Source organism: Oryzias melastigma, linkage group LG12, assembly GCF_002922805.2.
Source record: "Oryzias melastigma strain HK-1 linkage group LG12, ASM292280v2, whole genome shotgun sequence".
Classification (NCBI taxonomy): Eukaryota; Metazoa; Chordata; class Actinopteri; order Beloniformes; family Adrianichthyidae; genus Oryzias; species Oryzias melastigma.
The window spans coordinates 15,211,235-15,238,606 of record NC_050523.1 but is presented as its reverse complement, the minus strand read 5'-3'; the positions used below and the strand labels follow the sequence as shown (position 1 = coordinate 15,238,606).

At 38.5% G+C, this 27,372-nt stretch overlaps 2 protein-coding genes across 3 annotated transcripts in view; both read right to left on the bottom strand.

The window, feature by feature from the left end:
- Window positions 1–1,526, bottom strand: part of pou5f3 (POU domain, class 5, transcription factor 3) — a gene marked incomplete in the record, with an annotated part of 2,727 nt that extends 1,201 nt beyond the window's left edge. Inside the window, 4 exon segments of the mRNA XM_024299562.2 lie at window positions 103–233; window positions 317–428; window positions 521–1,266; window positions 1,378–1,526. Of these exon segments, the coding sequence (XP_024155330.1) occupies window positions 103–233; window positions 317–428; window positions 521–1,252 (975 nt within the window).
- A 4,555-nt stretch (window positions 1,527–6,081) lies between these two features.
- LOC112136141 (neural proliferation differentiation and control protein 1) lies at window positions 6,082–25,735 on the bottom strand. 2 transcript variants are annotated; one of them, XM_024257735.2, is made up of 9 exons: window positions 25,396–25,734; window positions 14,656–14,787; window positions 8,423–8,527; window positions 8,028–8,234; window positions 7,741–7,807; window positions 7,481–7,571; window positions 7,315–7,394; window positions 7,138–7,237; window positions 6,082–7,054 (listed from the first exon to the last, which is right to left on the bottom strand). In XM_024257735.2, exons 1-9 carry the CDS (start codon window positions 25,502–25,504, stop codon window positions 6,983–6,985), a joined length of 963 nt encoding a protein of 320 aa, XP_024113503.1. In that variant the 5' UTR covers window positions 25,505–25,734; the 3' UTR covers window positions 6,082–6,982. The 2 variants fall into 2 exon arrangements, with proteins under 2 accessions (XP_024113503.1, XP_024113504.1); XM_024257736.2 differs by lacking the exon at window positions 14,656–14,787 and having other exon boundaries at window positions 25,396–25,735.
- Between the last annotated feature and the right edge of the window lie 1,637 nt (window positions 25,736–27,372).

Genomic DNA, 27,372 nt, shown 5'->3' with positions numbered 1-27,372 from the left:
GAAAAGGCCAGCTCCATCAAGCCTGGTCATGTTCTCTTGTCTTTTAAATTAGTTTGCAGATGCCAAAACAACAACAAAAACAATAAAAGAAAAGTGACTTACATCTTGAGGGTTTTCTGAGGTCTCTGCTTCATCCAACCATCTCTGCAGAAGAGGCTTCAGCTTGCACATGTTCTTGAAGCTCAGCTGGAGAGCCTCAAAGCGACAAATTGTTGTCTGGCTGAACATCTTACCTGTGGAAAAAGTACATTTAATTAAAAAAATCTTTGTGCTCTCTTTTTTTAGATGGGAACAGAAAACAAATAAAATATCCCACCATAAAGATTCCCCAACGCGAGGCCAACATCTGCCTGAGTAAAACCCAAAGTGATCCTTTTGTGTTTCAGCTCCTTGGCGAACTGCTCCAACTCCTCAGTTGAGAGGTTCTCCTGATAAAAGGGACAATCACAGAACGATCTAGAAACTTCAGGTTGATCCTAAAATCAGATGATGATAAATAGTTTGATGTATTGACCTGTACCTCCTCAGAGTCGCTGCAGCCCCCGCTGGATGATCCGCTGCTCCGCGTGGAGGTCTGCGCTTGCGGCTCCGCGGCTCCTTGAGACGCAAAGTAAACTGGGGCCCCCGGGGCCGCGTTGTTCGGGGGTGAGGGGGACATGGATGGGGACGGTGTGGAGGACACCGTGTGGATCTGGTTGCTGCTTCCAGGCGGCGGGATGTGGGTGATCCCGGGCCACAGGGACGGATTCCAGGCCGCGGGGTAGAAGACCCCATGAGGCATGGCCCCGGAGGAGGCGGGGTACTGCTGGACCTTCATCTCCGTGGAGTACTCCTCATCCGTGTCCTTCTCCGTCTTGATTTGGGGGATTTTGATCTGCTCTCGGGTCTGGGCGATGGGGGGGCTCAGGTTAGTGGGCTGGGTGGCTGCGGTCACGCCGGGTACCTGGCCGGTGTACTCGGGCGCAGCGAACGGGTACCAATGCTTGGGTTGGCCGAACTCCCCGGCCTGCAGCTCGGAGCTCCGGTAGTCCCCGGAGACGTGAGGGAACGGGAAGAAGCTCTGCGTGGATGCGGGCGTGATGCCGCCATAAGTGGGCTTGTTGTAGAGCAGGCCCGGATCCGTCAGCATGGGAGAGAAGTGGAATGACGAGGACGGGTTCCCCAAACTCTCCTGATCCAGAACCTGGTTGCAAGCCCGGCTGAAGTCGTAGGGCCGGACTTGGCACCCGGGGCTCTGCGGCCTGTCGGACATCTTCCCTGCAGTTCCTGAAGAGAATTCCACACAAAAAAAGACATATTAGGCTGTATTATTAAGTGTTAAATATTAATTTCTAACAAGCGCAAATCTTTGCGCACTTCCAGTGGCAGAAAACTTACCTGAAGTGGCGCAGATTTCTTAGTGAAACATAACCAAATCTGCAGCTGACTCCATAAAAGCCCAGAAAATCCAGCTCACCTTCAAGCTCAAATGATCATCTGAGCTCCTGGCTCCACAGGTTTTCCCAATCACAGCGGAGGGAGCCTCAGGTCCCCAGATCCGCGCTCCCATTGGCTGGCGCAGACAATTGCGCACAGCTGATTGCGAGTTTGTGAATGACCTTGATTCCTCCCAGAGTCTGTGGGGTTTTTAAAACTTCCTAGCACATCTTTAATGTTTTTATGAGATGTTAAACAACAACATTTTAATAATTCAGTTGAAAAAAACATTTAAATTGCTGAGGAGGGCCTATAAATAAGTTTTCTCAGAGTAAATTGCTCACCTCGTCATGAATTATAATGATACGTTTGTTTAAATTATTCATCTGGCTTTGAAATTGAAATCTCCTCAGGTCAATCCATTAAAAAAATAACATTGTCTTGTTATCAGAAACATTTGCTTAATTGGTTGAGATGCACCAATCAGTGGACAGTTTGGGATTTTTAGAGTTTATGGAGAAGGAGATTGCTTTTATTTTGAAAAGCAAGATTTAAAAAATGAAAGTTAAATGGTTTTTTGGTTTGTTGGATGATTTCCAAACACTTTTTGTTGGTTTGAAGTCAATCAGATCCACACATTTATTGACATTTGTGACAAAAAATAAGTTAAACTATAAAGATGCATCTCTGATTGAATTCTCAAACTGTTTTGGGTTTTTTCCATTCCCTTTTCGACCAGTTTGGAAAGTCTTCTGCTTTCAGGTGAAGCTCATTCACCTTTGATCGGCAGCCATTCAGAGGCCCGCATGGCCGCGGTGCAGATGCGCTCCCCCGGCGTGAATACTTAGGCGCAGATTGCGGGCAGGAAGACGCACTGCGGGGAAGGAGAGGGGGTGCCATTGTACGGCGAGGCCCCGGGGCACCCCGCGGCTTTCAGATCCCGAGTTGCGATGGTCGACCATTAGCTCCTTTTCACATCAGAACAATAAGTCTCAACCCTTTGATTCCGGCCCACACCACGACCCCTCCACCCCCCGCTCCCCATCTGACATCTTGAAGCAGACTCGGAGTTTCGTTCTGGTCCTGCCCTGGCATCCAGTCCCAGATGGCCTGGAGGTCCAAAAACTGGTCTGAGGACCAACATTTCTGCAGCATCAGGAATGCGTCTGCAAGTGTTGGATTGTTGACATTTTTACCACATGACTGCAGCTGATTCCAGATTAGAGAACTTTCATTCCACCTGAAACCCAATAGTGTTTGTCTCAGACTTCTCTCCCCACCAGAACCAGAGCTTTACAGAGGTCAGACTCCATCCATGCAAGCATTGTCCTGGGCCATGGACTTGAGAGAAGAATTGTCATGCAAAAGGCAAAGCAGTAGAGATAGCAGAAAGGGACAACAGAGCCTGAAGAAGGGAGGAGGGGGTCAGCGTTGAATAGCTTTGGTACAGTGAGGGGGGAGATGTGTGAGGATTTGACTGAAACCCCCACAGATGGCTCAGATCTTGTCTTCTACAGGTTTTTTTCTGTTCTTTTCAAGTGATCTCCTTCTTCTGGGACCTTCCAGTGATGAAGAGGACTCCTCAAGCTTAGAAAGTGAGACAAAAGGTGGCATGTAGTTCTAGAGACAAAATTTGAGATAAAAACAATAAAAATGTATTCCATTAAGCTAATAGATTACTTTGTGCTGTGACAAAGGAAGATGTGTTGATTAATCCATAAATGATTCTGAAATGTTTTATAAATTTGATTAATCGAAAAATGTAAATGACTTAAAGTCAAGTTTTCATCCTTAAAGTCATGTTTTCAAAAACATGGTTGATCTTCCATCAACCGACGAGCCCAGCTTATTTAAAATTGGATAAAAGTCATACATTGCGTAAATTTTGTCACATCAACATTAAATATGTAGGGAGCACAACACATTTTCAAAATCACAATGTGCTATCTGTTTAACCTGAGTTAAAGAGTGTTTCATTAAAGGTGGTCTAACGATAAAATGTAACATTATTGTCATTATATTTAAGGTTGTTGACTTCAGGGAACACTTTTCCCTTTTGATATTTTGAAAGAATTTTGATGATCAAACTAAATATTTTTCATGTTAGAATTGTTATGTCCAAAGTTAAACACGTTTACTGATCTTGTCTTTACTTCAAAATACACTTTGGTGTAGAAAACTAAGTCATATTGGTCTAGTATCTCACAGTAAAGAGAAACATTTCACACAGATCTGGGATGCATTAGTAATTGTTTCATAATTGAATCATTTTGAATTTACTCATGAGGTGCCTCATACCTCTACAAGGCTGAGTATGGCATTACTTCTTTTGGAATTGTTTCCTTGTTTGTTCAATTTTAAGCACTAAGGTGATAGAAGCAAAGTTTGCCACTCCAGTTACTAACAATTTAAATTTAAGGACAGAAAAAAAAGTTACATTTTATCAATCTTTGAGTTTTGTCTACTAAATCAGATTAAACTTCTATGCATAGATCTTCAGAACCTGCTGAAGCCCTTTCAGGGTCACTTGGACCAAACCACCGACTGCTGGACGAATGAAGAGTCCATCATGAACAGGTTGCCAGTCTGTTGCAGGCCACACACTGACACTCACATGTAGGGGCAACTTAGTCACCAATTACCCCGTTGAGGATGTTTTTTGGCTGTGGGAAGGACTCCCACATATAGAACCTCCAAACTCCAAATAGGATTTGACCTAAGGCACCAGCTTGCAGCCCCAAACTAAAGTTATTTATTGATTTTAAATTACTTTACACCTGTCATACTTTTAAGTAGACTGCATTTTTTTGTGTCTTGTTAGCAGCCTTACAGCAATTCATCTAAAAACAAAATGGTACATTTTTTTTATTTATTTCAGAACGATTTAAGTGACTTATAGTGAAATTGGAGTCGTGATAAAACACTCAAGTAATATGTTAAAGATGACTTTTGAACAGCATGTCATCTGTTACATGCAGGAAAGGAAACTGAATGCAATGCATCCTGGGAAAACTAATAAGGTCTCCTTTTTCAATTGTGCCTCACTAATTGTGTTGCAGAATGGTTGTATTTAAATCATAATAGTCAGAAACACACTATTCTGCCCACTTAAGTCATTTGAATTCCCATGATTCATTGGGGGAATTCTGCTGCATGCTGATCACCTAAAAGGACTTTTTTATAATTATTATTTTGCAGGACCAAGTCACTAAAAGTCAAGAAAATTTAACTTTTATTTACATTTAAACATCTTAATTTGTTTAGCTGCAATTGTCAATTCTAATTAATTCAATTTCAAATGTTAAACATTTAAAGTGTGTTTATCTGTGTCTTCTGGTAGTAAAAATAATACGTAAGTACATGTGTCACAGGCACTCGTGTTAGCTGATCTGATAAAGCACAAACATCAAAATTCCATCCCCCCTGTAGAGCAGCACAGTCGTCCCCCACAAACAAGTCTGATGGCTTCTTGATTTTCCTCCCAACGATCCTGCCTTTGACACCCACCTTCACAGGCCCTCCACCCACCCAGGTTTTCATCCCAGGCCCAATGGCTGCCTTCCTTCCACTGTCCGCCGGCACAAAGGCCTTTAATGGCCTTTGGCATATGGCTCAATGAGGACAGGAGGCCGATGCATCCCCTCCCCAACACAAGACACAAACACATACCAGCTCACTGGAGTACATGATGGTTTCTGCTTTCCACACAAAACACGTGAAAATACCGCAGTTTGAGAGCCCACGGTTTAATTAAAGATGAAAAATGAAAGTATGAGGAGGTCATGGAGCACACATCTCTTACATTTCTTTTTGTTTTACAATGTCTACCAGTTTGGTCTAAGAAAGTGTCTTTAAAAGTTCCACAAAAGTATTTAGTATTAAATTAACTGCTCTCTTGAAAAACACATTTTATCTAAAGGGACTTCCTGGTAAAAACAGAAGATTTAACTCCTTATAAATACGTATTTAAGGGTTTATAAATATTCTCATGACTATATATTTTTTAAATTAAATTAATTTAAAATGCTTTGCACATCTTTTTAAGTTCCTTTCATTAAGTTTTGCTACATTTGAATGATTTATTTTTTTATTACGTTTTTCATAAATCAACAGAATTTTTACTTTAAATGTAACTATAAAATTATAAAAGGAGAATTAAACAGTTTCTTCAATTAAGGCAGAATTAAAAAGTGAAACTAAATGGTTTACATTGAACTTATCAGAAGCCGATAACAAAACTATAAAATGAAGTAACTATGTAGGGGTGGGATTATTAAAGTTTGCTTCTTCCCACTCCTTTCCAGCAATTAATCAAACTCTACTTAGTTCAAAATTACAATATGTACTTAATCAAATGCGGCAAAAGTGTGTCTTTATTTTTTTTTTTTATTTTCTAAACAAGGAATTTCATTATTTCTGTATAAGTTTGAAAAATCTGTGATTTTTTTGTCTTGTGTCCACAATTTATGCTTAAATAAACCAGATCAAACATTTCTCTTGAACATAAGACAAATAGTTGAACATTTAGAGTAAGATATTTAACAGGCATTAAATATAATTTTATTGTATTAATCTGTTTTTTTTTCCCCAGCGTCCCTTCAGTCCTTAAATACTCAGAAAGGTGCATAAATATATTTTGTCTCACAAATGCACAGAAACAGGAAGTGGAGTCCGTTTTACTCACATGTGGTAAAAATTTATTTCCAATCTTTAGTCTGCATGTACAAATATCTATAAAAAGTGAACACCTTCACTCTTCTGTATGTACATCTTTCAGCACAACATTAGCTTGGGGACAGCATGAATTTAAGGGGTTTAGTAATACATGATTACAACAGTTACTACCAAAACATTCATCCATCAGGAGCCACCTTTACTGAATATTGTTCCTGCGGCGACAGGATACAAGCAACACAGAGAAAAGTTCATTAAACCTTTGACATGATTTCAACAAATTACAGTCAAACCATGCGACAGTCATGATGAAGCACTTCCATTTTAGTCTATAATATATCAATGAGCTAGCGTCCTAAAATGTTCTGGAGCGGCTGCTCCGATCGGAGGCAGAAAACTGCAACAAGGATTTGCTAATTCTTGTTGCAGAAGTTGGGCATTTTTTTCCGAAAGGCATTCCAGATTTGATCTGGAATATTTCCTGGTTTGGAATGTGGTTGAGAAAAAAGAATCACCAAAACAATTAAAAAAACAAAACAATTAGGAATACTATTGTGTGTCAGTATGATAGGATTTTATGACATTCTTTGGAAACAGCTGCATAAATATGCAAAAAGAAAGAAAAACACAACATTTAAACAAGACAAAAAAGACAGGGTTTGAATTAAATACACATTAAAAGACAGGGTTTCTCCAAAAACAGTGAGAAATAAATTAACAGGAGACCCTTGATATATAAGTGATCCTAAAAGCTTTAGTGGGGCAGATATGTTAAAAGACAGAAAGAAAACAATCGTTCCATCTCTTTGATTTCTGTGCATGCAGTGTGAAACACGGAGCATCCCTCCTTCCCATTGCTGCGTCTCTTTCTATGAATGTGTGTGTTGAGTCTTCACTTTTGCTTCTCCTGAAACTCCATAGTGGAGTCATCAAACAGAGGGTTCTTCACCTCCATCTCCCCCGTCTGTGGAGAAGAAAACGATCTGTTAGGTTTTGAAATCGCACATCAAGAAGAGCTGGATAGGGAGGAGGCACGTGTCCACCCACCGGGGCAAGTCCGGGGCACTCGTAAACTGTGAAGCCGCCTCCCACTTCCTCCTCATCAGACGTGAATTCACTGTCAACGGGCTTCTGCTCGGGCTTGTTACTAAAGATGAAAAAACAGAAAGTTATATTACCAAAATACAGATAAATAAGGAAAGCTAAAAAAAAAAAAGGACTTACTTCCCCATGGAGATCATCTGTTGTTTCTGATGTTTATAGTGATACATTTGTGCACTTTTAGCAAGAGTGTTATCGCCCATCTGGGGAGAAAGGAAGTGTCAATGATAAATGAACAGAAATCTGGACTTGTATGCAGGTGTGTGGAAAAAGAAAAAGGGTCACTCACCGAATTACCAGTGGGTTTAGCAGCAGAAACGCCCGCCCCTTTGACACCTGGGTAATCAACCTTCTCAGCAAGACGTGATTCTGTTTGTAACCTGTAGGGGGCACCGAAAACCAGCGTCATGTTCAATTTAAACCAAGACTGCCAAAGCATTTCAAAAGCTGTTTTTTAATTCAAAAGGCACAAAAATGCACTCCTTTGACCATTTGAAGCTTAAATATATATATTTACAAAAATCCTAATTTATTTAAGTGTATACTCACTTGACATAACAGATGGCAGCCATAATCACAGCCACAGTGCCCACCACCACAAAGACTGACACCAAAACTGGAAAAAGAGGACATTAAAGGTACAATCAATAGAAATCCTGCAGTTTCCAAGCTAAATATAGTTAAAGGTTCAAAATTAAAATTGCCTAGAGCTTATAAGGGCTATTTTCATCAATAATGTAAAATTATGTGATCGTTCAAAATGAAAAAATGCTAAAACAAGCTAAGAATTTTAGCATGCGATGAACTGTTTGCCACAAACATGGGATTCTACTCACTGACAATAATGCCGTCATTTTTGGAAGTTTGCACGACATGCGGGCCACTGCGGCCGTCGGCCTTGACCTTGGGCTCGGGAGTTGACTTATTTGAAAGGTGAGCGGTGGTGTGGCGCGGAGCTTCGGTGCTGGTCTGCAGGGCGTCAGCAGAGAGTCTGCCCTTCAGTTTCAAGTTCTCTTCATCGTCTCTTTGAAAGGAGAGTAATGCTGCAGGAGGAGAAACAAACACATCGATCAACGAGGGAACAAAACGCAAAACAGTGAACCAAATAACAGTTTAATATATAAAGGTTTGGATTTAAAACCGAAATGAAAACAGTAATATGAAGAATAGTTTTACGGGCTTTAAAGAGAATATAAACTATTTTTTGGTAATAAAAAACACTTTTTCTTACCTGGTCTCTGTTTGGTTGGCTTCTTCCTGATCTTTTCTTGTTTTTCTATGACAGAGTGAATAAAGTCGATCTCTTCATCCAGGTCAGAAAAAGTTCTCACTTTGCCTGAAAAACAAAAGTACAACAAATTAATTCAGCAAACATTTTCTTTTAGCTAAAGGTTTTAAAAACCCACTCCGAAAACTGTGTTTTGGAGGTTTTAACACATGAGGATACGTCTAAAGAAAATATTAAAACTGCATTTCTTGGTCTTTCTTTATTCAAATTGTGTAAATCTGGAGCAAATGAAAAGAAGTCGTTGGAAAAATACAATGTTAGGTTACTAGCAGTATGCTAGCAGGAGAGCATGTAAACAAAAAGCTCTCAGTCGTGGGGAGGGGAAGAGGGGGTGGGATTGCTTTGTGCCAATATTCATTCTCACAACTCAGAAGTGAATTTCTAACAAATTCCTGCAGAAACTAAATCCTAAAAAAAAAAAAGTTTTTTTTTATTTTGTCCAAAAACGGTATAATCATATTTAAAAACAAACAAACACTGGGAACACTTTTAAATAGATCAAAAGATGGATTTGAAGACTGAGAGAAACAATTTTCTTTCTGATTTTGTATTAAAATGATCTTTCTTCAAGAGTCGCAGACAGAGAGTGTGCCCATGCTTGTTGTTTGTTTGAGGAACTGGAAAAAAAAAAAACAGGAGGGGGACAATTCTAAACTTTTAACAGCCCTGTAGGCCAGACAGCGAGCCACATTCCTGCAGGACAGTCGAGGGCTCCAGGGCGACCAAGATCGACAGTGTGTGTGTGGTCAGGGGAAGAAGCCCCCCAGGGGGCAACAGCTATCAGCCAAAAACCTGGCTTCTCTGTGCCTCACTCACTACGTCCACAAAAGATCCTAAAGGCCCGCTGTTAATGGAGGTGATCAAAGAGCTAAATGTCACCCAAAGAAACGGCACAAAACCCCAGAAAGAGGATAAGTGTGCGAGCGTGACGCCATGTTGGACTAATGTCGTCCACTTAACATCTTTGGCCAGAACATGAAGAGGTGTTGAGCATGACATCCATGTCCAAACTGCTAAGAAACAAATAAACCCGGTCGCCACATCCATCCACACAAACGTCTGCTGCACCTCCAGCGCATTAAGAGATTACAGTCACTTTCAATCCAGAAGGCGGACCATCTGGCTGAGCTAATGCTCACGATATGACATGCCCGCACTTTCACTGCCTGCTTTGTTATTTTCTTACCCCCCCCTCCACTAATGGCCATTTAGTGTGCTCCATAGCAGGTGTCTGTGGAGGCGGGATGCACCATCTGTACTTTGCAGGTGGCTGAGAGCTCCAACTGTGCCTGTGAGCTCACCAGGAGTGTGTGTGGCAGCAAAGGTTCGAATATTAAGAGGAGACGCACACTAAGATGTGATACAAGATTTGTAGGAGGTGTTTTGAATGTTAACTGACAATCTGCAGCCGCATCTAGAGAACTGGACACATTTAGTGTCTTTAAAGTCATATATCTGTTATGTCCCCTTTGGCAAACGAGGATAAAAACAGCTAGAAAATGTGGGGATTGGGTGGATGAGGGTGTGGATTGTCACACACTCTCTGAGCATGCACACCTTTCCCAGTTTGAGAGAGATTCGTCACATGGTCGATAATGACCCATAACCTCTTGGGAGCACCGGGGGGGGCTCCTGGGTACAACAAACAAACACTAAACATCTCTACGGGGATTGTGGGTCGCACACACTTGTGCTGTTTTCTTTTCCCACTTAAAAACCATTCACGTTTTTTTTTCCTCACAAGTTTACGACTGCGCGGGTGCACACACAACCCCCCCCACCATGCAACTTTTAGGTGAGCAAAGTAAAACTGCAGTATATTTTTAAAATAAAAACAACAAACGTCAAATACTTTTTAAATAAAGGAAATAAAATCCCCAACAACCAATTTTTACTCTATATACTCCTTATTAATATTATATTTTATACTACATATTAAAAATAAGAGAATTGCAATATCTAAAAGATTATGTTTTTCCATAAAAAATGTAAATAATGAAACCAGTAGTTATTGTTAAAAACAACTAGATTGATGTGCTTTATTTGCATCAGTGAGCTCTGCCGCCATCTAGTGGCGATATCAGTATTACACGATTAAACTGTTCAACCTACATGATTCCTCTCAAAATAAATGTTTTTCAAATTTGACATGCAGCTGCTATAAATGGATCATTTGAATTATCTTGTGCTTTGAAAAGTAAAAATGCTAAATATCAATCTATTCTAGCTGTTTGTTTCAACTGAGCTACAAATAAAATTAACGAAACAGAATGTATTCTTATGGCTTGATCCTAAAATGAGAATGTGAAGATCACTCCTCCAATTAAAATCTCAGGATAATTGGGTTGTATACTTCACAACTGAGGCTATGGCTCATCGTTCTGCCTGTTTTATGAGAATTGTCACAGCTGAGCCCACAGCATGGATCTGGAAATGAAACCTGACCGATCGTCTCTCTCAGTAAACATCCCCACCTACCTATAAAATGTTATTTCAGAAAACTGGTACAACTGTCTACAAAAATCTACATATTTAATTAGCTACCAAAAGAAAAAAACAATAAAAAATATATCCTAGTTATTCATAAATCTACTTTTAAGCAAATATTTTTCTCAATTTAAATTTGAAACTTTTTAATAGTAAATCTGTTATTTAATTAATAAATAAAACAAATATTTAATGAAAGTGGTGGACCCATATAAAATGGACTTTACTGAAAGGGTCTCATCTCTTTTCTTTCATGTTGAAAAGGTCTCGTTAAAGTACATTTTGCAGGAAGGCTCCATTAACAAGTTTTCTAGGCTCAAACAACAAAACCTCTGAAGAATATTTGCTAAAGGTACAACAACAAACAGCAGAAGTATAGACCACTTAAACAAAAAAGGGGGCAAAATGACTCATGAATAGTTATATAAGCTCATGCCAGAGATAAAAGTTAGTGGAAAAATCTTCTGAACACCTTCAACCTACAGCGCTTGGACAATGTTTGGCCTTTTTGACATCCATTCACCTCGATGTTCTAAGTGGTTGACACGACTGTGAGGTAAACTCTGTGTTTACCGACGGCTGTGAACACCTCCAAGTCAAATAACAGGCTCATACCACCGACTGGAAGCAGTACCTGCCTCACTTGTTTTCCTACTGTAAACAATGAACATTTATCAGCTGAGAGCATCAGATTTCCAGTTGTTCTCTTCAGGGATGAATACAGCTAAAAAGATTATGCTAAAGCCGTCTGAACGTGAATGAGAATGAACAAACTCCCCAAAACAAAATTAAACTATCAGAAACACAAAGTTCCCGTGTAAAAGAGACTGAAATGTTGCGTTTTTTGTCACAGCCAGGAAACTAGTTAAATATTTCTTCTTCCATCTACGCAGATAATATTTACATACCAGAGCAAGGAAGTGAATAAAGTAAGTTCATTTTCTGTAAAATAAAAACTCTGCTAGTGCCGACTTCAAACTTTTTGGGATGTAACCCCAAAAAAAGATTTAGAAAGAAAAAAAAAGTCTTATGATTGTGAAAGAAAAACCGCTGCCTTCTACTGTACCTCATTTCATTTTCACAGCCTTCACAGGTCCTACATGACAAATGTAATTATCTTTTGAGTTTAAATCATCACCTTTTAAAGATCCGCTCCGATGAAAATTGTTTCTAACACGTGACATTTTTCCCATGATGGAGGACATTTATAAAGCATAAAATTTGATCTCTGAGTTAAAGAACATAAACATTGAAGCTCTGGTGTTGAAGGGTTAGAGCCAAGGCTTAGTGAAATCAAATCCGACAAAGATGGCGGCGACTTAGCTGTAAATCGATGCTCGACACCACCACTTGCTCCATCCATCTTTTCAAACAGACGCTGGTTTTTCCTTCAGCTTTCTCTGAAATAAAAGCTACTGAGCCCATTTCTCCAGTAACCAGGTTTCCTCCAGAAACAAGATTACTTAGGAGCTTGTATAGAAACCAACTGAATTTAAAGATGCGATTTAGAAAGACTAATGCCATTAAACTGTGACAGCAACAGCTGCCTTCAAGCCTTTTTCCCCCCTCAGATCCATGCACCTCTACAAAAAAAAAAAAAAATGAACAGCCTTTTGAGTCTGATATCGTAACAGACAGAGTTCTGGAGATCAGTGGTTTCTGGGCTACAAATTCATGGTTTATGTAACCATCTGAGAGGATTTAAATCCTGATGGACGACGTTCATTACGCCGCACGATGGAATATCACCACCGATCGGCCTAAGTCCACTTTTGGACCATATAACCCTCTGTCATACAAACGAGGCATGTTCCCCTTATGATCCACACATCCTTTCCTCTCATCTAAAAATTCTGCATGCATGCCAGTAATGCAATGACATGGAAATTAGATTTACTTTTGCAGCTTGTTTCTTTCCTTTTTTTTCGATGGAATGATATTAGATTTAGTGACGGGAATGAAGGGCAACAGAGAGGGAGAGATGTCATCTCCGTGATTAAGGCTGCCAGTGTGGGGGCGGTGTAGGGAGGTGGAGGAGTGTGTGCTGCAGACACAGCAGGGGCAGGCCTGGATTAAGAGGGGGGCTGACGGTGCCAGAGCTGGGACAGAAAATGGAAGAACAAGAGCTGCGACACAAGGGTGATGAGGCAAGAAAGAGCCCCTGATTTATGTCTAATAATCCACAAGTGTTAAATTTACCCAAAAGTCAATTCTTCTTGTTCAGCTCAGAACACACTCAGGAAGAAGAACTAAATTGTTTAGGTGAATATAATTTAAATTATAAAAATCAGAATGTGTGGGGTTTTTGAGCATGAATTTGCAATATTTGCTCGTCCCCCACCCATCTGAGACAACCTTCTTTTGAGTCGTCTGCCTGCGTGGCGTCTGTACGTAATATAATTATGCTTCTGGGTTTAGGTGTGCTGTGTTTCAGTGCTGTTCTACTTTTACTTTGAACTGATCACATGTGTTTCAAATATTTTCATCTGAAGCTGCAGAAATAATTCATATACAGATATAAAACCGAACAGATTTAACCCAAAACAAACAACCGACATTGATCCGTTCAAGTCTGTTGTAGGTTCTACCAATGCCATTCTTTCATCTTGTCCTGATTTGCAACCATTAGAATACATACATACTCAGGAATGCAATTTAAAGCTTAATTTTCTTTACATGTGTTCTGAATCATGAGAAAAATGCTTCAAGAACATGTTAAAAACACAAAAAATAGAATCTTAATCAGAGTGGGTGTTTAGTCATAGTACTTGTCGTTTGAGCCCCACCCTCCAAAAAAAAAACCCTCCTAAATGCAACCTCATACATTTAAAAATGTCATGAAACTATGCCAGAAAATATTGAATCTGGATTAGTGTGAATAATAGAGTTAAAGCAGAAATTTGCAGCTTAAAATAAATCAAATAGAAGGTGACAAAGCACTTCCCCGAACCTTAAATTCCATATTTATCTAAAACATGAAGTTAATTTGTAAAATGTTGTAAACAAAAAATATATAAAGTTTCTTTAAATTCTGTTTTTATTGTGCAATAAATCAAAATCAAAACACTTCTTAAATGTTTTTTTTTGTTAAATCTTTTTACAAGTTTTTATCAGAAAAACAATTACTTATCGACTCTGGAGTGACCACACATCCAGCCTGTATCCACTTTAGGTACATCGTTTGAATTCCATGGAGCATGTCATGAGTGTTTTGAGCAAACAAGATCCAAGAGCTCCTTACTTCTAAACAACCATTAAGTTATGGGATTCCAGTGCAAAGTGGACCAAGTATGAACAACACTAAAAATATTAAGCAAAGTTGGAAGTATTTCACAACTTCTAGGACCCAGAGAAAAATCAAACCTAAACAAGTTAAATTACTAAAGCCATCCTCTGAAAAAAAAATGTTTTTCCTTATAGAAGAAGAATTTTTATTTTATTTTTTTCGGAGTGACTGCAACATACTTTGAAAAATATTAGAATGTAACAATTAGTTAGAAAAAAAAAATCATTTTTAATCCCAGAAAAATATAACCCGATTTCTAAAAAAAATAATTTGAAATGTAGGGAAATAGTTGTAAAATAAGAACTTTTCAAACAAAGGATTAAAATTGCTGCTCTTCTGGAGTCTGGTAAGTAGTGTGCCGTTGTGTGTTTGAATGCCAAACTAAAGTTACGGGGTAACTTACGGGCCTTCTTTACGCAGATTTGATCCTCGACCTCTTTATATGAAGTTAAGCAGGGGCCACATTCTGAGCCGGCTTTGCAGTCAAACCGATTCAGACTGCGACAGACGGAATGGGATGGGCAACCAGTCCGAGCTGAGGGAGAAAGGTTGAGAAATTTGTCACTATAATGAAATGAGGATATAGACATCATTCACATTCAAAGCAAACAAAGTAAAAGATTAAAATGTTTTTCAAATTAAAAGATAATTTGGTTTCACTGCTCTGAAAATGTTTCAAATATTGCTTTAAAGACACAGCGAGAGGCACAAAACTATAAATACTGACATTTAAAATGCCCATTTTTGCAAAACAGTCCAATTTTTTTCAAAGTGCTCAGCAAACCCCATCTTTGTGTCAAAAAAAAAAAAAAAAATTAGGTCACCAAAGACTAAAAAGTGGTACACCTCCTTTGTATCAGACAGGCTAGACAACCGCTTGACCTGATTCCTGCCAGGTAAACAATCAACTTTTGTACTCATTTAATGCTATTCAGAATAATTTGAGGAAAGGGGGAAATCAAACAGTTTAGACCACATAGCAACCCAGAGAACATCCAGAAAAACATGTACTTTCACAGCAGAATGACCACAGGTCAGTAACCTTCTCATATGTTTTTAATATTTAATAAAAATAAACCCACGCGCAAGTAGTGAGGCAGCAAGCAAGCTGAGAGCGTGCATGTGTGGGCCAGAGCCGCACAGCAGTCTGTGGAAAAGGAGGGCAGACTCCATCAGAGCACATAATGAGCCCAGCACTTCAGCACATCTAAAGGTGAATGGCACGGCAGGTGTCCAAACCGGCGCAACAGAAGGTGAGACGAGGCCCGGGGATGAGGAAAGTGCTTTTGAGGACAGCGCTGGGAACTCTGCTGTATCAGAGCATTGATGTCAAAAAACAAACAAGGAAAGGAAACAGGTTTTAGCTTAATTTGATGACTTTAACTGGAGCGTATGATCATTATTATTACTCTTTTTAATATAAAAGCACACTCTTTTGTCCTTTTCATCATGCACAGTGAGAACGAAAGATGACTCAAACTTCTGAGTGACTCATGGCAACCAAGACTGTAGCATCCGACCGTTGAAAGAAAAAAAATGTCCTTAAAAAATGTAAAACCTTAAATAAGGAAATGCTGCAGACTTAAGTGGCATTCATTCCTGTTGCTGATCATCTATCTTCCTCTGCACTTTTAGGGGTCACCACAGTGAATCATCCACCTCCATCATAAAATACACTTCACTCATACTAACCACCCTCATGTCCTCCCCCCCTACATCCATGAATCTCCTCTTTGGTCACTCTCTTGGGTTTTTTTTCCCAGTAGTTCCAACTACAGCATCTGTTTACCGATATCATCACTGTCCTTCCTCTGAATGTGTCCAAATGATCTTAATCTCTTATCTCTCCAGAACATCTATGATCCTATCCAGTCTCATCACTCAACATCTTCAGCTCTGCCTCCGGTCTGTTAGTCTCTAATCAACAACATGGCTGCTCTCACCACGTTTCCTTTCATTGTTGCTCACGCTTTTGTCACAAATCCAACCTGAAACCTTTCTCCACCCGTTCCAACCTGCTTGCTTGCACACAACTCTTTCCAACTCTCTGATGTTCTGGACTGTCGATCCCAAGTACTCCCAGACCTTCTTTCACCTCTGATCTCTGAGACTTCCCCGTTCCACTTGTTTACAAAGATTCTCCGTCTAGTTACTGTTTACTTTCATTCCTCTCCTTTCCAGAGCAAACCTCCACCTCTCTAGATATTCCTCTCTGCTCTCTCAATAGATCATAGTATCATCTGCAAACATCATGATCCACAGATATCACAGAGTCTGTATATCACTGTAGAAACAAGAAGGAACTCAAATATAATCCTTTATGCAGTCCCACCTCCAACTTAAACTCCTGTCACATCCACACATCTCACCATCTTCTTCCAGCTCTCATACATGTCTGAACAGCTTCAACATATTTCTCTGTGACTCCAAACTTCCACATACAAACCACATCTACTGTCATAGACCTTAAAGATCTACAAAGGTATAATGCAGCTTCTTTAGACTTCTGTACTCTTCCAGAAGCATTCTTAAAGCACTCATAACATCTGTGGTTCTCTTCTTTTGCATTAACACGTTCACTTCTGGTCTCAGTCTAGCTTTCACTATTTTCCCATGCTTTCTCGTAACACACTCAGTAACTTCTTCATTCCACTGTCCCTTTATCTGCTTTCCTCATTCCAGATGACAGAGCAAGTTCCTTCCTCCCAGTCCTCATGATCACTTTAGCTGTAGCTGTTCAGTCATCTGGAAGAACCTTTGGCGTCCCAAAGCATGTTTTCACTCCTCCTTAAAGTGTAACCGAACCCTAAATCAACTTTTTTTTCTGAAACAATCTTTTCTGCAACATTCTTCTAGCAAAATCCACCTGCATCTGTGCTTTTGCATTCCTGTCCAGAACACTAAACTTAACCAAGATTTTCTCATCACCTCTGTTTCTCTCACCCAAATGTCTGTTGAAGTCTGTTCCAATTTTATCGTGAATGTCACCTTCTTCTTTAAATCACATTCTACCCGGGGGTTTAACCACAGACAGCATTCAACATCACACCTTCAACTTATCACCCTATCTGACACTATGCATTCAATCTAACAGCAGAAGTGAAAAATGAAGCTAATATTATTTGTAAAGTCTTGAATCTATCAACAGCGCCAGATAATTTTACATCCAAGATCTACGTTTATTTGGACTTTTATTTCCACGAAAATGAAAATGAGAAATGCTTTGTTCAAATTCAAGGTTGCTGCAAGTATTTTCAGCTTTATATTCCTTGCATGTGATTGTATGAATTCATTGGTGTAAATCGAAAAATCTTAACCGTTCTTTTTGACACGCCATTTATTTGTTTATTCACAGAAAATGCAGACAAATTAATATTGAAATGTACATTCAGCTAATCAGAATGCGAGAATCCTGACTCATTGCCTGTTGTGACGCTTGGACTTTTCTGTTCCCATGGAGAGGAAAAACTCAGTCACCTCTACGTTCTCTTGCTGCCTCATCTGCTCTCTTATTTCACATCCCCGTCAAGACAGGATGCTCAGCCAAGTCTTTGTTGCTACTAAAAGATAACCACCTGCTTTTCTCAGCTTTTTCAGTATCTTGTTGCCAGTTCATTTCAGATTTATAACCGTTTTTGATCCCTTAAATATTCCCATTTTGTCTTTCAACAGGTGTCCTTTAAGTAAAACAAAAAAGCTTTGATGAGACCTTAATGAGAATAAATTAAAACTACCCACTGCAATAATATTTTATCTATTTTAAAAGTTTTCTTTCAATTATGATTTTTCATTTTTAGTCAAAATATTTTCTAGGACATAGTTATTGCAGAGTGGCAGGACCTCATTAGAAATGTGCAGTCTACCCCGTTTCCATGTTGATGAGAGCTCTCTGTTTCTCTCCCACTAGCTTACAGCCCCTCACACTCCTAACCCTAACATTACTGGTGAAACAAAAATAGCGAACATACTGAAACTAGTCAACCGTACAGTTATAAGCCAGATACCAGCTCGGAAGAAGAAAACAAAGTAATCTCCAAGAGGATTCATCAGAATGGAGCTGATGGCTCACCCAGAGTATTTTCAACGTCACAAATACAATCTTTTTCAAATGACATTTTTTCATATGCTTCTGATATAAATAAAGAAATACTGAGAAATGCAATGTTAAGCTTAACTTTCCTCATATATGCCAAAAGAACAGATTAAAAAACACACAAAAAAAACAAGTTTCATCAGAGTGGGTCCCTAAAGAGACGTTTAGCTTGGTTTTGAATGGCTAAACTTAGAGTTGTATTCCAGTTGTCATCGAATGTCTTAAAAAGTGAACAGAATCATGATCCCCATTCTGTTACTAAGCCTCCATTGTCACCGAAACACCATAATTGTTAAAAACAAGAGCAGCCTTGTTCCTCAAATATGACCTGAAGATTTGCACACAGCATTTGTTGCAAGGGCCACTTAAATGAATCAGTCTCTGTGGTAAAACAAAGGAGCTGCTGCAATTAATTCCATTTATGGAGGAGCGATTTGAAGTTTAAAAATAGCGGCACTCCTGATTATTAAAATACAACCGGAGTGAATGTGGAACATGCTATGATGGACTGGCATCCAGACCCCCCCGTGACTCTTATCAAGATGACGCAGGCGTGAATGTAGACCTTTATTCTTTAGGCAGACGAACCCAGTTTTGTCAAGTGTGGCTGGCAACACAAAGACACACAAAGCTAACACACCACAATAAGGCTTTTTGTGATCTCACTGCACTGCGGTTTAGATACAATCTGAATCAATATCTGAAATAAAAGCTCCCAGCAGTAAGGGAGAGGCAGATCTATCCTTCTAGTAAAAGCTATAGAAAAACTTTGCAATGATGGCACACAATTTATAAGTGACTGTCATGACAAATGCCTAGTGGGTGGTGAGGAAAAAACACTCATGTCTCTGAGTACCTTTATGTAGAAATTAATCAAGGAGACGAAGGACACCTATAAATAAAAGATAAACTGATAAAAAAAAAACTCAGAGCACATCAGGACATTGAGGTTTCTCTTTATACAAAGCATGGACCTTGAAAAACACCTTTAAAATCCATCTGTGACTGCCGTTGCTAGGCGGTGTGCTCAGCAGCAGTTTTTAAGTGTCAAACAGAGGGACGTATTCCACTCAAAGATCACCTAAACGCCACAAACACATGAAAGAAAACGCTGCTCAGCCCAACGTGTAACCGACCATGTGACATTATGTGTGAAAGTCTTTGTTTGTGGGTGAGAGGGTTTGAGTAGACGTAGGAAGTGGGTTTGCCAGAAGGGTCGCACACTCCATTGTGCACACATCCTGAATCAGAGAGCAGACCGGAAGTGAGCCAAACACTTAAAATCAAGTGGAAACATTAAAGAGCTCTGCTTGCCATCCTCTTCTTTTTTGATGTGGATAAAAGCATGTAAGTGCTTCTGTGTGTACATTTGCTCAGGCTTTTTAGTGTATCTAAGCTGCTGCTTAGATACACTCTTGAATGACAGAAAACAAACAAAAGCCCATGAGGCCGTTCCTAAATGTTTGTTTTCAGTGGCATCCATTGGGTTTAGCTCTTCTAAAGCATTCTTGCACAGAGAGCACTTTAGTTTTAAGCAGTGGGGCAAAAAAGTATTTGTCAGTCATTGATTTTGCAAGCTGTTCCACTTAAAGATGACAATGGTCTGTTATCTCCATCATAGATACACTTGAGAGAGACAGAATGTAAAAAAAGAATCCAGGAGACCACGTTGTGGTATTTTTAAGAAATGTATCTTATCTGCCAAAAGGTTTTAGTCCAACTGCATTCACCCAAATCTCCAACTTAACACACAACATGTTTATTTTTGATGATTAATTAGACACATTATTCATAGAGTAGTAGAGACGCATTAGAGCTCGGAGGATTTGGAGATAGTTGAACTATTGTAACTGAGATCTTCCAGAGATAACAACAGTTTCTTTTTAGCTACATGACATCTTACGGAACAGAAACCTTGTTGGGCGGATGGGCAAACACTCTTCGTGCCAGATATAGCCGCTTTTTTTGACGGTGGTAATCTGTCAGGAGTGTAGCTTGGAAACAAGTTATGGTTAATACTTTCAAACACAACACTTTTTTTCCTCTTCTGTTTCTATTCAATCATTTTTAAAAAATCCCCAGCAAAGGTCACAGTTTACATCTTTGACATTTTTTATATTGATCATCTTGTTTGGTCTCATCCCTCCAGACAGCCAGGCAGCTTAAAACAAGGAGGATATTAACCTCAACTTTTACGATATTGTAAAAATCTTGCTAAATCTCTGTAATGGACCCAATAGCTAAACAAAAGATGTAAAAAAAAAACGATTAAAATATTATGAGGACATAAAGCTCTGCTTTATAATAAACTGTGTTTCAAATAGGTTGATATGGGTGGAGAAAAACACAGATGAACAAAGGAAGAAGAATCCTAATGTGTCAAAAAGTTATATTTAAAAGCTTAAAATCCATCTTCACTTAGAATTGGTAATTTAACATCATCACATTTGTCTTCCTATGAAAAATCTCAGCTTTTTTGTTTTAATATAAAGATTTGGTTTTTTAATGCAAGAGTTACTCAATTTATTCATTAAAAAATTAAATTTGTTTCATTAAGTAGCTAAGCTTATGATGAAAATTAATAGCTGAACAAAAGTAGTTTAGAATGGAAATTTGGTATTTGATTTGTGTTTTATTGGAAAAGATTGAAACACAAACTTTTAAATTAAAATCAAATGGATCCTTTTTTTTTGCTCTAATACCCGACCCCATTCTGAATGTTAAAAAGTACCCCTGGGTTTGTTCCATGTAATGTTTGAATTTGTCACGCAGTTTAGAATGAGAGAGAAAAAAAGATAAATCAGAATATTTAGAAAAAGTAGCAGTTTTATTGTGATTACCATATTGACCATGTTGTTTTATTTATTTATTTTTTTAATTATTGAATTTGGAGCTTAAAAAAAGAAAGATTAAAAAAAATAAACTGCCTAAAACTACAAAAAATACTTTGGAAAAATAATAGTTTGCTTAAAATAAAATACCTGTACGTGGAGTAAGAACAATACAGACATATGTGTGTGCCTTATCTTTTTTTGGATGAGTTCCTTGGTTTTTTTTCTACTCGTGTTCAGATAAAAGTTTCAAGAAAACTGCTTATTCTTGCCTTAAAAACTGAAAAGCTTGACAAATGAACAGCTCACTTGGATTTCTCAGAAATGACAGCAAACCCCAACTTTAGCTGCTGTATTTGTGGTAACAAGTTAAGCTCTCAGTTGCAGTTTTGTATGGGTGCGATTTCCTTAATGTGATGCAATCGACTCCTACGATGCAGAGTGGAAAGTGGAGCATGACTTTGCACCTGCTTAACACAGTGGAGCTTTTTTTTGTTTTATTTTAGTACAGACAGCAACAGGTAGAAGGAAGTAGCAGGGAATGTGTGATTGTTATGCAAGTAGACAACGCTGTAAATGTGAAAAGGAAGTTCTGTTTAAAAAAATAGCTGAAGAATTTCATTGTTTGTAATGGAATGAAGGATGCCAAAGAATGAAGAGGAGCCAGGTTGCCTTTGACAGGTCTTCATTTCTTATCTCTCTCTAGGATATGCTGTTAGTTTTCCTTGTTACTGTAAGTTAAGTCACGTTACAATGAGAGAAGGTACAGTCAGTAACTCTTCGCCTTCTTTGCCTTCAAGTGCTCCCTTTAGGAAAGAATTCGCCTTGATTTAACCCTCGCCTCAGTATCCTCCTCCTCAACAATGCTTCTGCTCTCAATAAAAATCACAGTATCATCTGCAAACATCATGATCCACAGAGATTCCTGTCTAACTTTATCTGTTGTTCTGTCATCACCATAGAAACAAGAAAGACTTCAAAGATGATCAATTCCACCTTGAACTCCTCTTTTACAAGATCTATAAAAGACACAAAGCAGCTTCTTCAGCCCCATTTGTTCTTCTCTATGAGTCAAATATTACATTCGCGGTTATCTTATCATAGCTCACAAATGTTCACTTCTGACCTCAACCTAGCTTCCTCTACTCGTTTCTATAATATCATTGTGTAATTTATCAGCTTTTTTCCTTTGTAGTTTGAACAATTCTGCTCAGGAAGACTTCCCCTCCATACCTTAAGTATCAACTTATTCTCCAAGTTAGTTTTAATATAAAACTGTAACCAAATCTTACAGAAACTGTTGATGAAGGCCGAAGATTTTGGATTTAACACTTTAACACCTGAGGTGTTGTTGGTGACGCTTAAACAAAATCTTTTACATAGTGTAACTTTTCAACCGTTAAGACGATCAATGTAATTCCATTGATCGTCTTAACGGTTGAGAAGTTACAGTAAGTCAAAAAACATGATGACTGGAGCTCCGGTATTACTTGGTAAGGATGTGGTTACACTCAGAAGTACAAAAAAAAAAACGTTGAGACTTGCTGAGTCTTTTCTAATTAATCTGCCATTTTTCTGAGATTGAACTAAGGTGTAAAAAAAGGGTACAGCTGTAAATGGAACGTTTGGCAATAAAACGGAAGGACAGAACTGACGTCACGACTGATCAAATGTTTGCTTGGGTTATAGAATCGGAGCCCCTTCATTTCCTGAGCAGGTCAATGAAATGTGGTGCTTGCAGAAGCTAAATGAAAAAGAGTGAGATGATCAGATTACAAGTCTACTACTTCTGCTGCTTTTTACCCACAAACTCTTCAAATTGAAATTAGTTATCATACCTGCATTTTTTAAGCTTTATTTTGTGATCTTTCCTAAAAATATTGCCAGAAACACTTTGTTTCCTTAAGGATGAATAACATCTGTCAATCTCTTTTATCTTCTTCATGCACATAGCTCCTTACCAAAGCTAGATTTATTCTTGAATAAAAAGAAACCTACTCATGTCTTCTAATATTTAAAAGTGCACACGTATGTTCTACCTATTCTCGTGTGATCTGAAGTGTTCTCTGTGCCTGTTGGAAATTTTTGCAGGTCATTCTACCAGACTTTTTCCTGTTCTTAAGGCTACCAAGACACAAATGTCTATTTTTGCTGCAGGGCAGGAAAATTGATTGAAAATGCTGCAAGGCAAAAGGGCTGTGAGTGGAAAGGAAAGATGGAGCACGGCGCTGACCGTATTACTAGTTAAAGCTTAATCCTGATGGAAGAAAAGGTCGTGGGTTCAATGAATAATAACCTCACACAGCCTGTGGTGGGTTTGGTGAATAACAAAATCGAACGTGGCAGAAACTACCACAGAATTTGGAAAGCTAAATATTGTTTGTTTTAACATGTGGAAAAGAGAACATTCAATGTCCTTCAGTGGGTGATAAATAAAAAAATAACTAAATGTTTAGGAAATAAATCTGTATGCTCTCCAGCAGGCCAGGCAGCGTGTAAGTAACCAATTGCTTAAATGGAGATTTTGGAAAAGCTCCATAGCCACAAATTAATGTTCAGCGACGACTGAGTGGCAGCACTTCTAGAAATAAAAAAACCCTGAAAGATTTCTTTGCCGCAGTCTAAATCAAGTAAACTGATGAATTAATGAAGGTTCCATATATACGATTGCTTAAAGTCCCTCTTTGAACATCTTTTGAGATATTTTAAAGGCGTTTCAAGTGGCCTTTTAATTAGGATTATGCCGTTTTAAGCAAAAATGAAAAAAATACTGTGCCGGTTTCTAGGGTATAGTTTCTCCAAAGCAGAAGGATTAATCCGAAATTCGCCCCCGAGTTGTGGGAGAGACTGTAGACCCACTCGCACTTCCCGTCATCCATCCTTAAAACACGCTCTCCCACTATCTTACATCTCCTCACACCCCCACCCAAACATAACCAGAGCAATAAAAAGGGTGAACAATGTTGGAGCTATCCAGACGTACAGTTTTGAGCCAGATGCCAGTTTAGATGGGAAAAACAAAGATTTTTGGATTTATTTGTCTGCACATGTTTACATCAGAATGGAGGGGAGCAGTAAGCTCGTGGCCCATCCACTGTCATTTTTACATCATTTTAAACTCAGAGATGTAATTTTAATCTTCATTCTTTTTAAACATGTCCTCCGTCATAAGAAAAATGCCACAAGAACATGTGAAAAACACTATTTTCATCAAATTAGGTCTTTAAATAAATGCAAGAGAAATCATTTGTGAACATCAAATAAATTATAATCTGCAATTTTGGTTAAAAAAAAAAACAATTTGACCTTTTGATTTCTGCAAAAGGGAAGCACACTTTAAACGGCTTTCCCAATCTTTAATCAAACCGCAAACTTTTAGCTTCTTATCTCTAATCAGGAAATGAGTGAAAAAATTGAGACTTTAATAGTGACTTGTGTCTGATATGTTTTTCCCCGCCCTGTGGTTTGATCTTTTTTCCCCTCTTTTCTATATATAGGTTAAAAATCTGTATGACGAAAAGCAAGTTCCATCTTAATTTCAGCTGATGAGTCAAAGAGTTCGGGAAAATATCAGATTTACCAGCAGAGTTAGATGAGTCGAGACATTAGGCGAGCACTTTGAGGCTAAAAAGCAAACAAATACTTAATTCATATATAAAACATGCACAAATATGAAAATAATCTATTTGTGCTGCGTCGCTTCACTCAAAATTCAGATTAAGAGGAGGGTTTTTGGTGTAGGGATGAAGGTTATATAAAAACTGGAGGTTCCACGTGATGATGGTCCAGCTGTTGCTTTCTCATCCTACGTGTAGATTTTCTCCTATGTACTTTACAGCACTGGAGTCTGCTGCAATCCACTCCACTGAACCAAGGAAATGTTAATAACACTGTATTATGAGGGGTTTTATCTCATTTTCAGCCCCTATTAATACACTAATTAACCATATATATATAAACTTCTAACAAGGAAGGAGAACAAGTAAATTGACTGACACTGAAGGGGATTTTTCTCATGCACTTGTTTGACCTGTCACAAACAGGAAACTATAGCTATTAAAAGAAAACACAAATTTTACCACAAAAAATATTATAAAAAAAACTCAGTATAATTTGGGTAAAAAGTCACAACAATAAAATATTAATGTTCATTTAAAAGTACATTTCCGGTAAGAGTTGTCTGGCTTCGGGGTTCATAAGGTGCGTTGTGTGTATTTACCTGCCGGTAAGCTAGCGCTGACGGGGATAAAGCACAGCAGGACGGCGGCGAGCGCAAGCAGCGAGGCCCGGCGCTGGCGTCTGCACCGCGGGCTGGAGGGCAGCAGCATCCTGGGGTCTTCTCGTTGAACTAAAGACGAGGACGGTGGTTGTTGCTGTTGTCATTCCTACATCACTTTTTTGTCGTTGTCTTTCTTTTTTTGTCCAGTAAAGCAAGAAAGCTTCAGGTGCAATGTGGACCGACGGCGCGAGGATGAGCAGGGAGCACCGGGAGGTCCGCGCGCGCACTGAGCGGCGTAATCCGCGGCAGGGCTAAAGATAGCGGCGTTCAAGCAGGGGAGGAGGGGGTGGAGACGTGTTTGATATGATGCCTTCAGGACTTCCTTGTAAAATTCAAAAATAGACTCCTCGAAGAAAATTTGACAGTTCTTCTTTTGGAAAGAGTGTGTATTTTTTCACGTTTTTCTTAAAATACTCATTTATCATTTTTCTTTTCTTGAAATTATTTAAAATGCACATTCTATTTAAAAAAAAAGAAGAAGAAAATCATAGTCGTAATTTAACAACATAAAATTAAAAACACAGAGAATAAATAATGTAAATTTCAATCATATGTCTTTATAAAGTATTTAAATTATTTTATTTTTAACTAAATAAACATTCTATATACGAACAAGCAAACTTTCTTCAAATCTTATTTTTAATACATCTTAAAAACTCTTAAGAAAACGTTTTAAAACCACGCCAAACATAGAATTTGCTATTTTTACATCTAGTACTGCATAAAATGTTGCTGCCAGCTGCTTTGCACCAATTAGGCACTAATTATTACAATTCTGTACCCACAGCACTTGAAGGCAACTGTTTACAGGCGATTAGAAGGAACAGCGCCGAGGTAGATGTGACGTCAATACGTACAAGAACCTGTTTTTTCCTCCAACGTGACGTTGCCCATTTGCTCACGACACTCTCCCCACTAAAGAGGGGCAGGAAATGTGGAAAAAAACGCCACCACACACTTGCTGCTTTTGCTTGGTAAAATGTGTCATTTTAAAAAACTATTTGTTTTTAATGTTAATAAAAAGCATTGATTGGGAAGACAAACCTAAATGAAATGGTGACCAATTTATGCGTTTCTCACTTGATGTGTACAGTAAATGAGCATATGTTTAACGTGAAGGATCCTGAAGAAAAATTGAACCACAAATCAGTTTTAAAAAAAGATTTTTCAAATCTATTGAAACAGAACCACATTTCAACATAAACTATATGAACTCCAGAGAAGCAACTATATTAATCCAGTATTTCTTGAAAATGTTTTGTGGTTGCTTCATTAGTCTTTTTATCATTTGGGTGAATGGTTTATCTTTTTAATAGGCTATACTGTATGAACTTTTGTGATCACTTATTGTTTTATAATTAAACATAGTCAGATATTTCTCAAATTCTCCTCACAAAATAACAATGTTTCTTAATTTAATGTATTGATTAGCTTTCTCTAACTTTTAAACCTCCTTGCAGCAAAAATGAAGCACAGTAAATAATAAAAAATAAAGAACTGTAAGAAAAATGTCTGAAGAAATGTGAAGAAAATTATACAAGAGGTCAGAGTTGAACATTTTTTAGTATAGGAGAGAAGCAGCCATCCATGTAGAGCTAAACAGCACATTCCACCAAATATGTACTACAGAATTGAAGCATTTAGCGTTTCTCATCTGTATCTTTTTCTGCATGGTTCAGGGACCACCAGTCATTGTCTGGCTGAGTCAGTAAGCAGGAAAGGCTGTAGACCTGGATGAGAATGTTTAAACCAGAAGAGGTGCTGTGAAGTAGGTCGCTCTCCAGGCAAGTGTCACACCTTTAAATCTGATGCAGACAGCCACAGGAAGTGAGTGTTAAGATCTGAAGAATTTGCAGTTTGATGTTCTTTCTGGGGTATTAAAATTGCAAATTCTGCAATAAATTTGAGGGAATGACT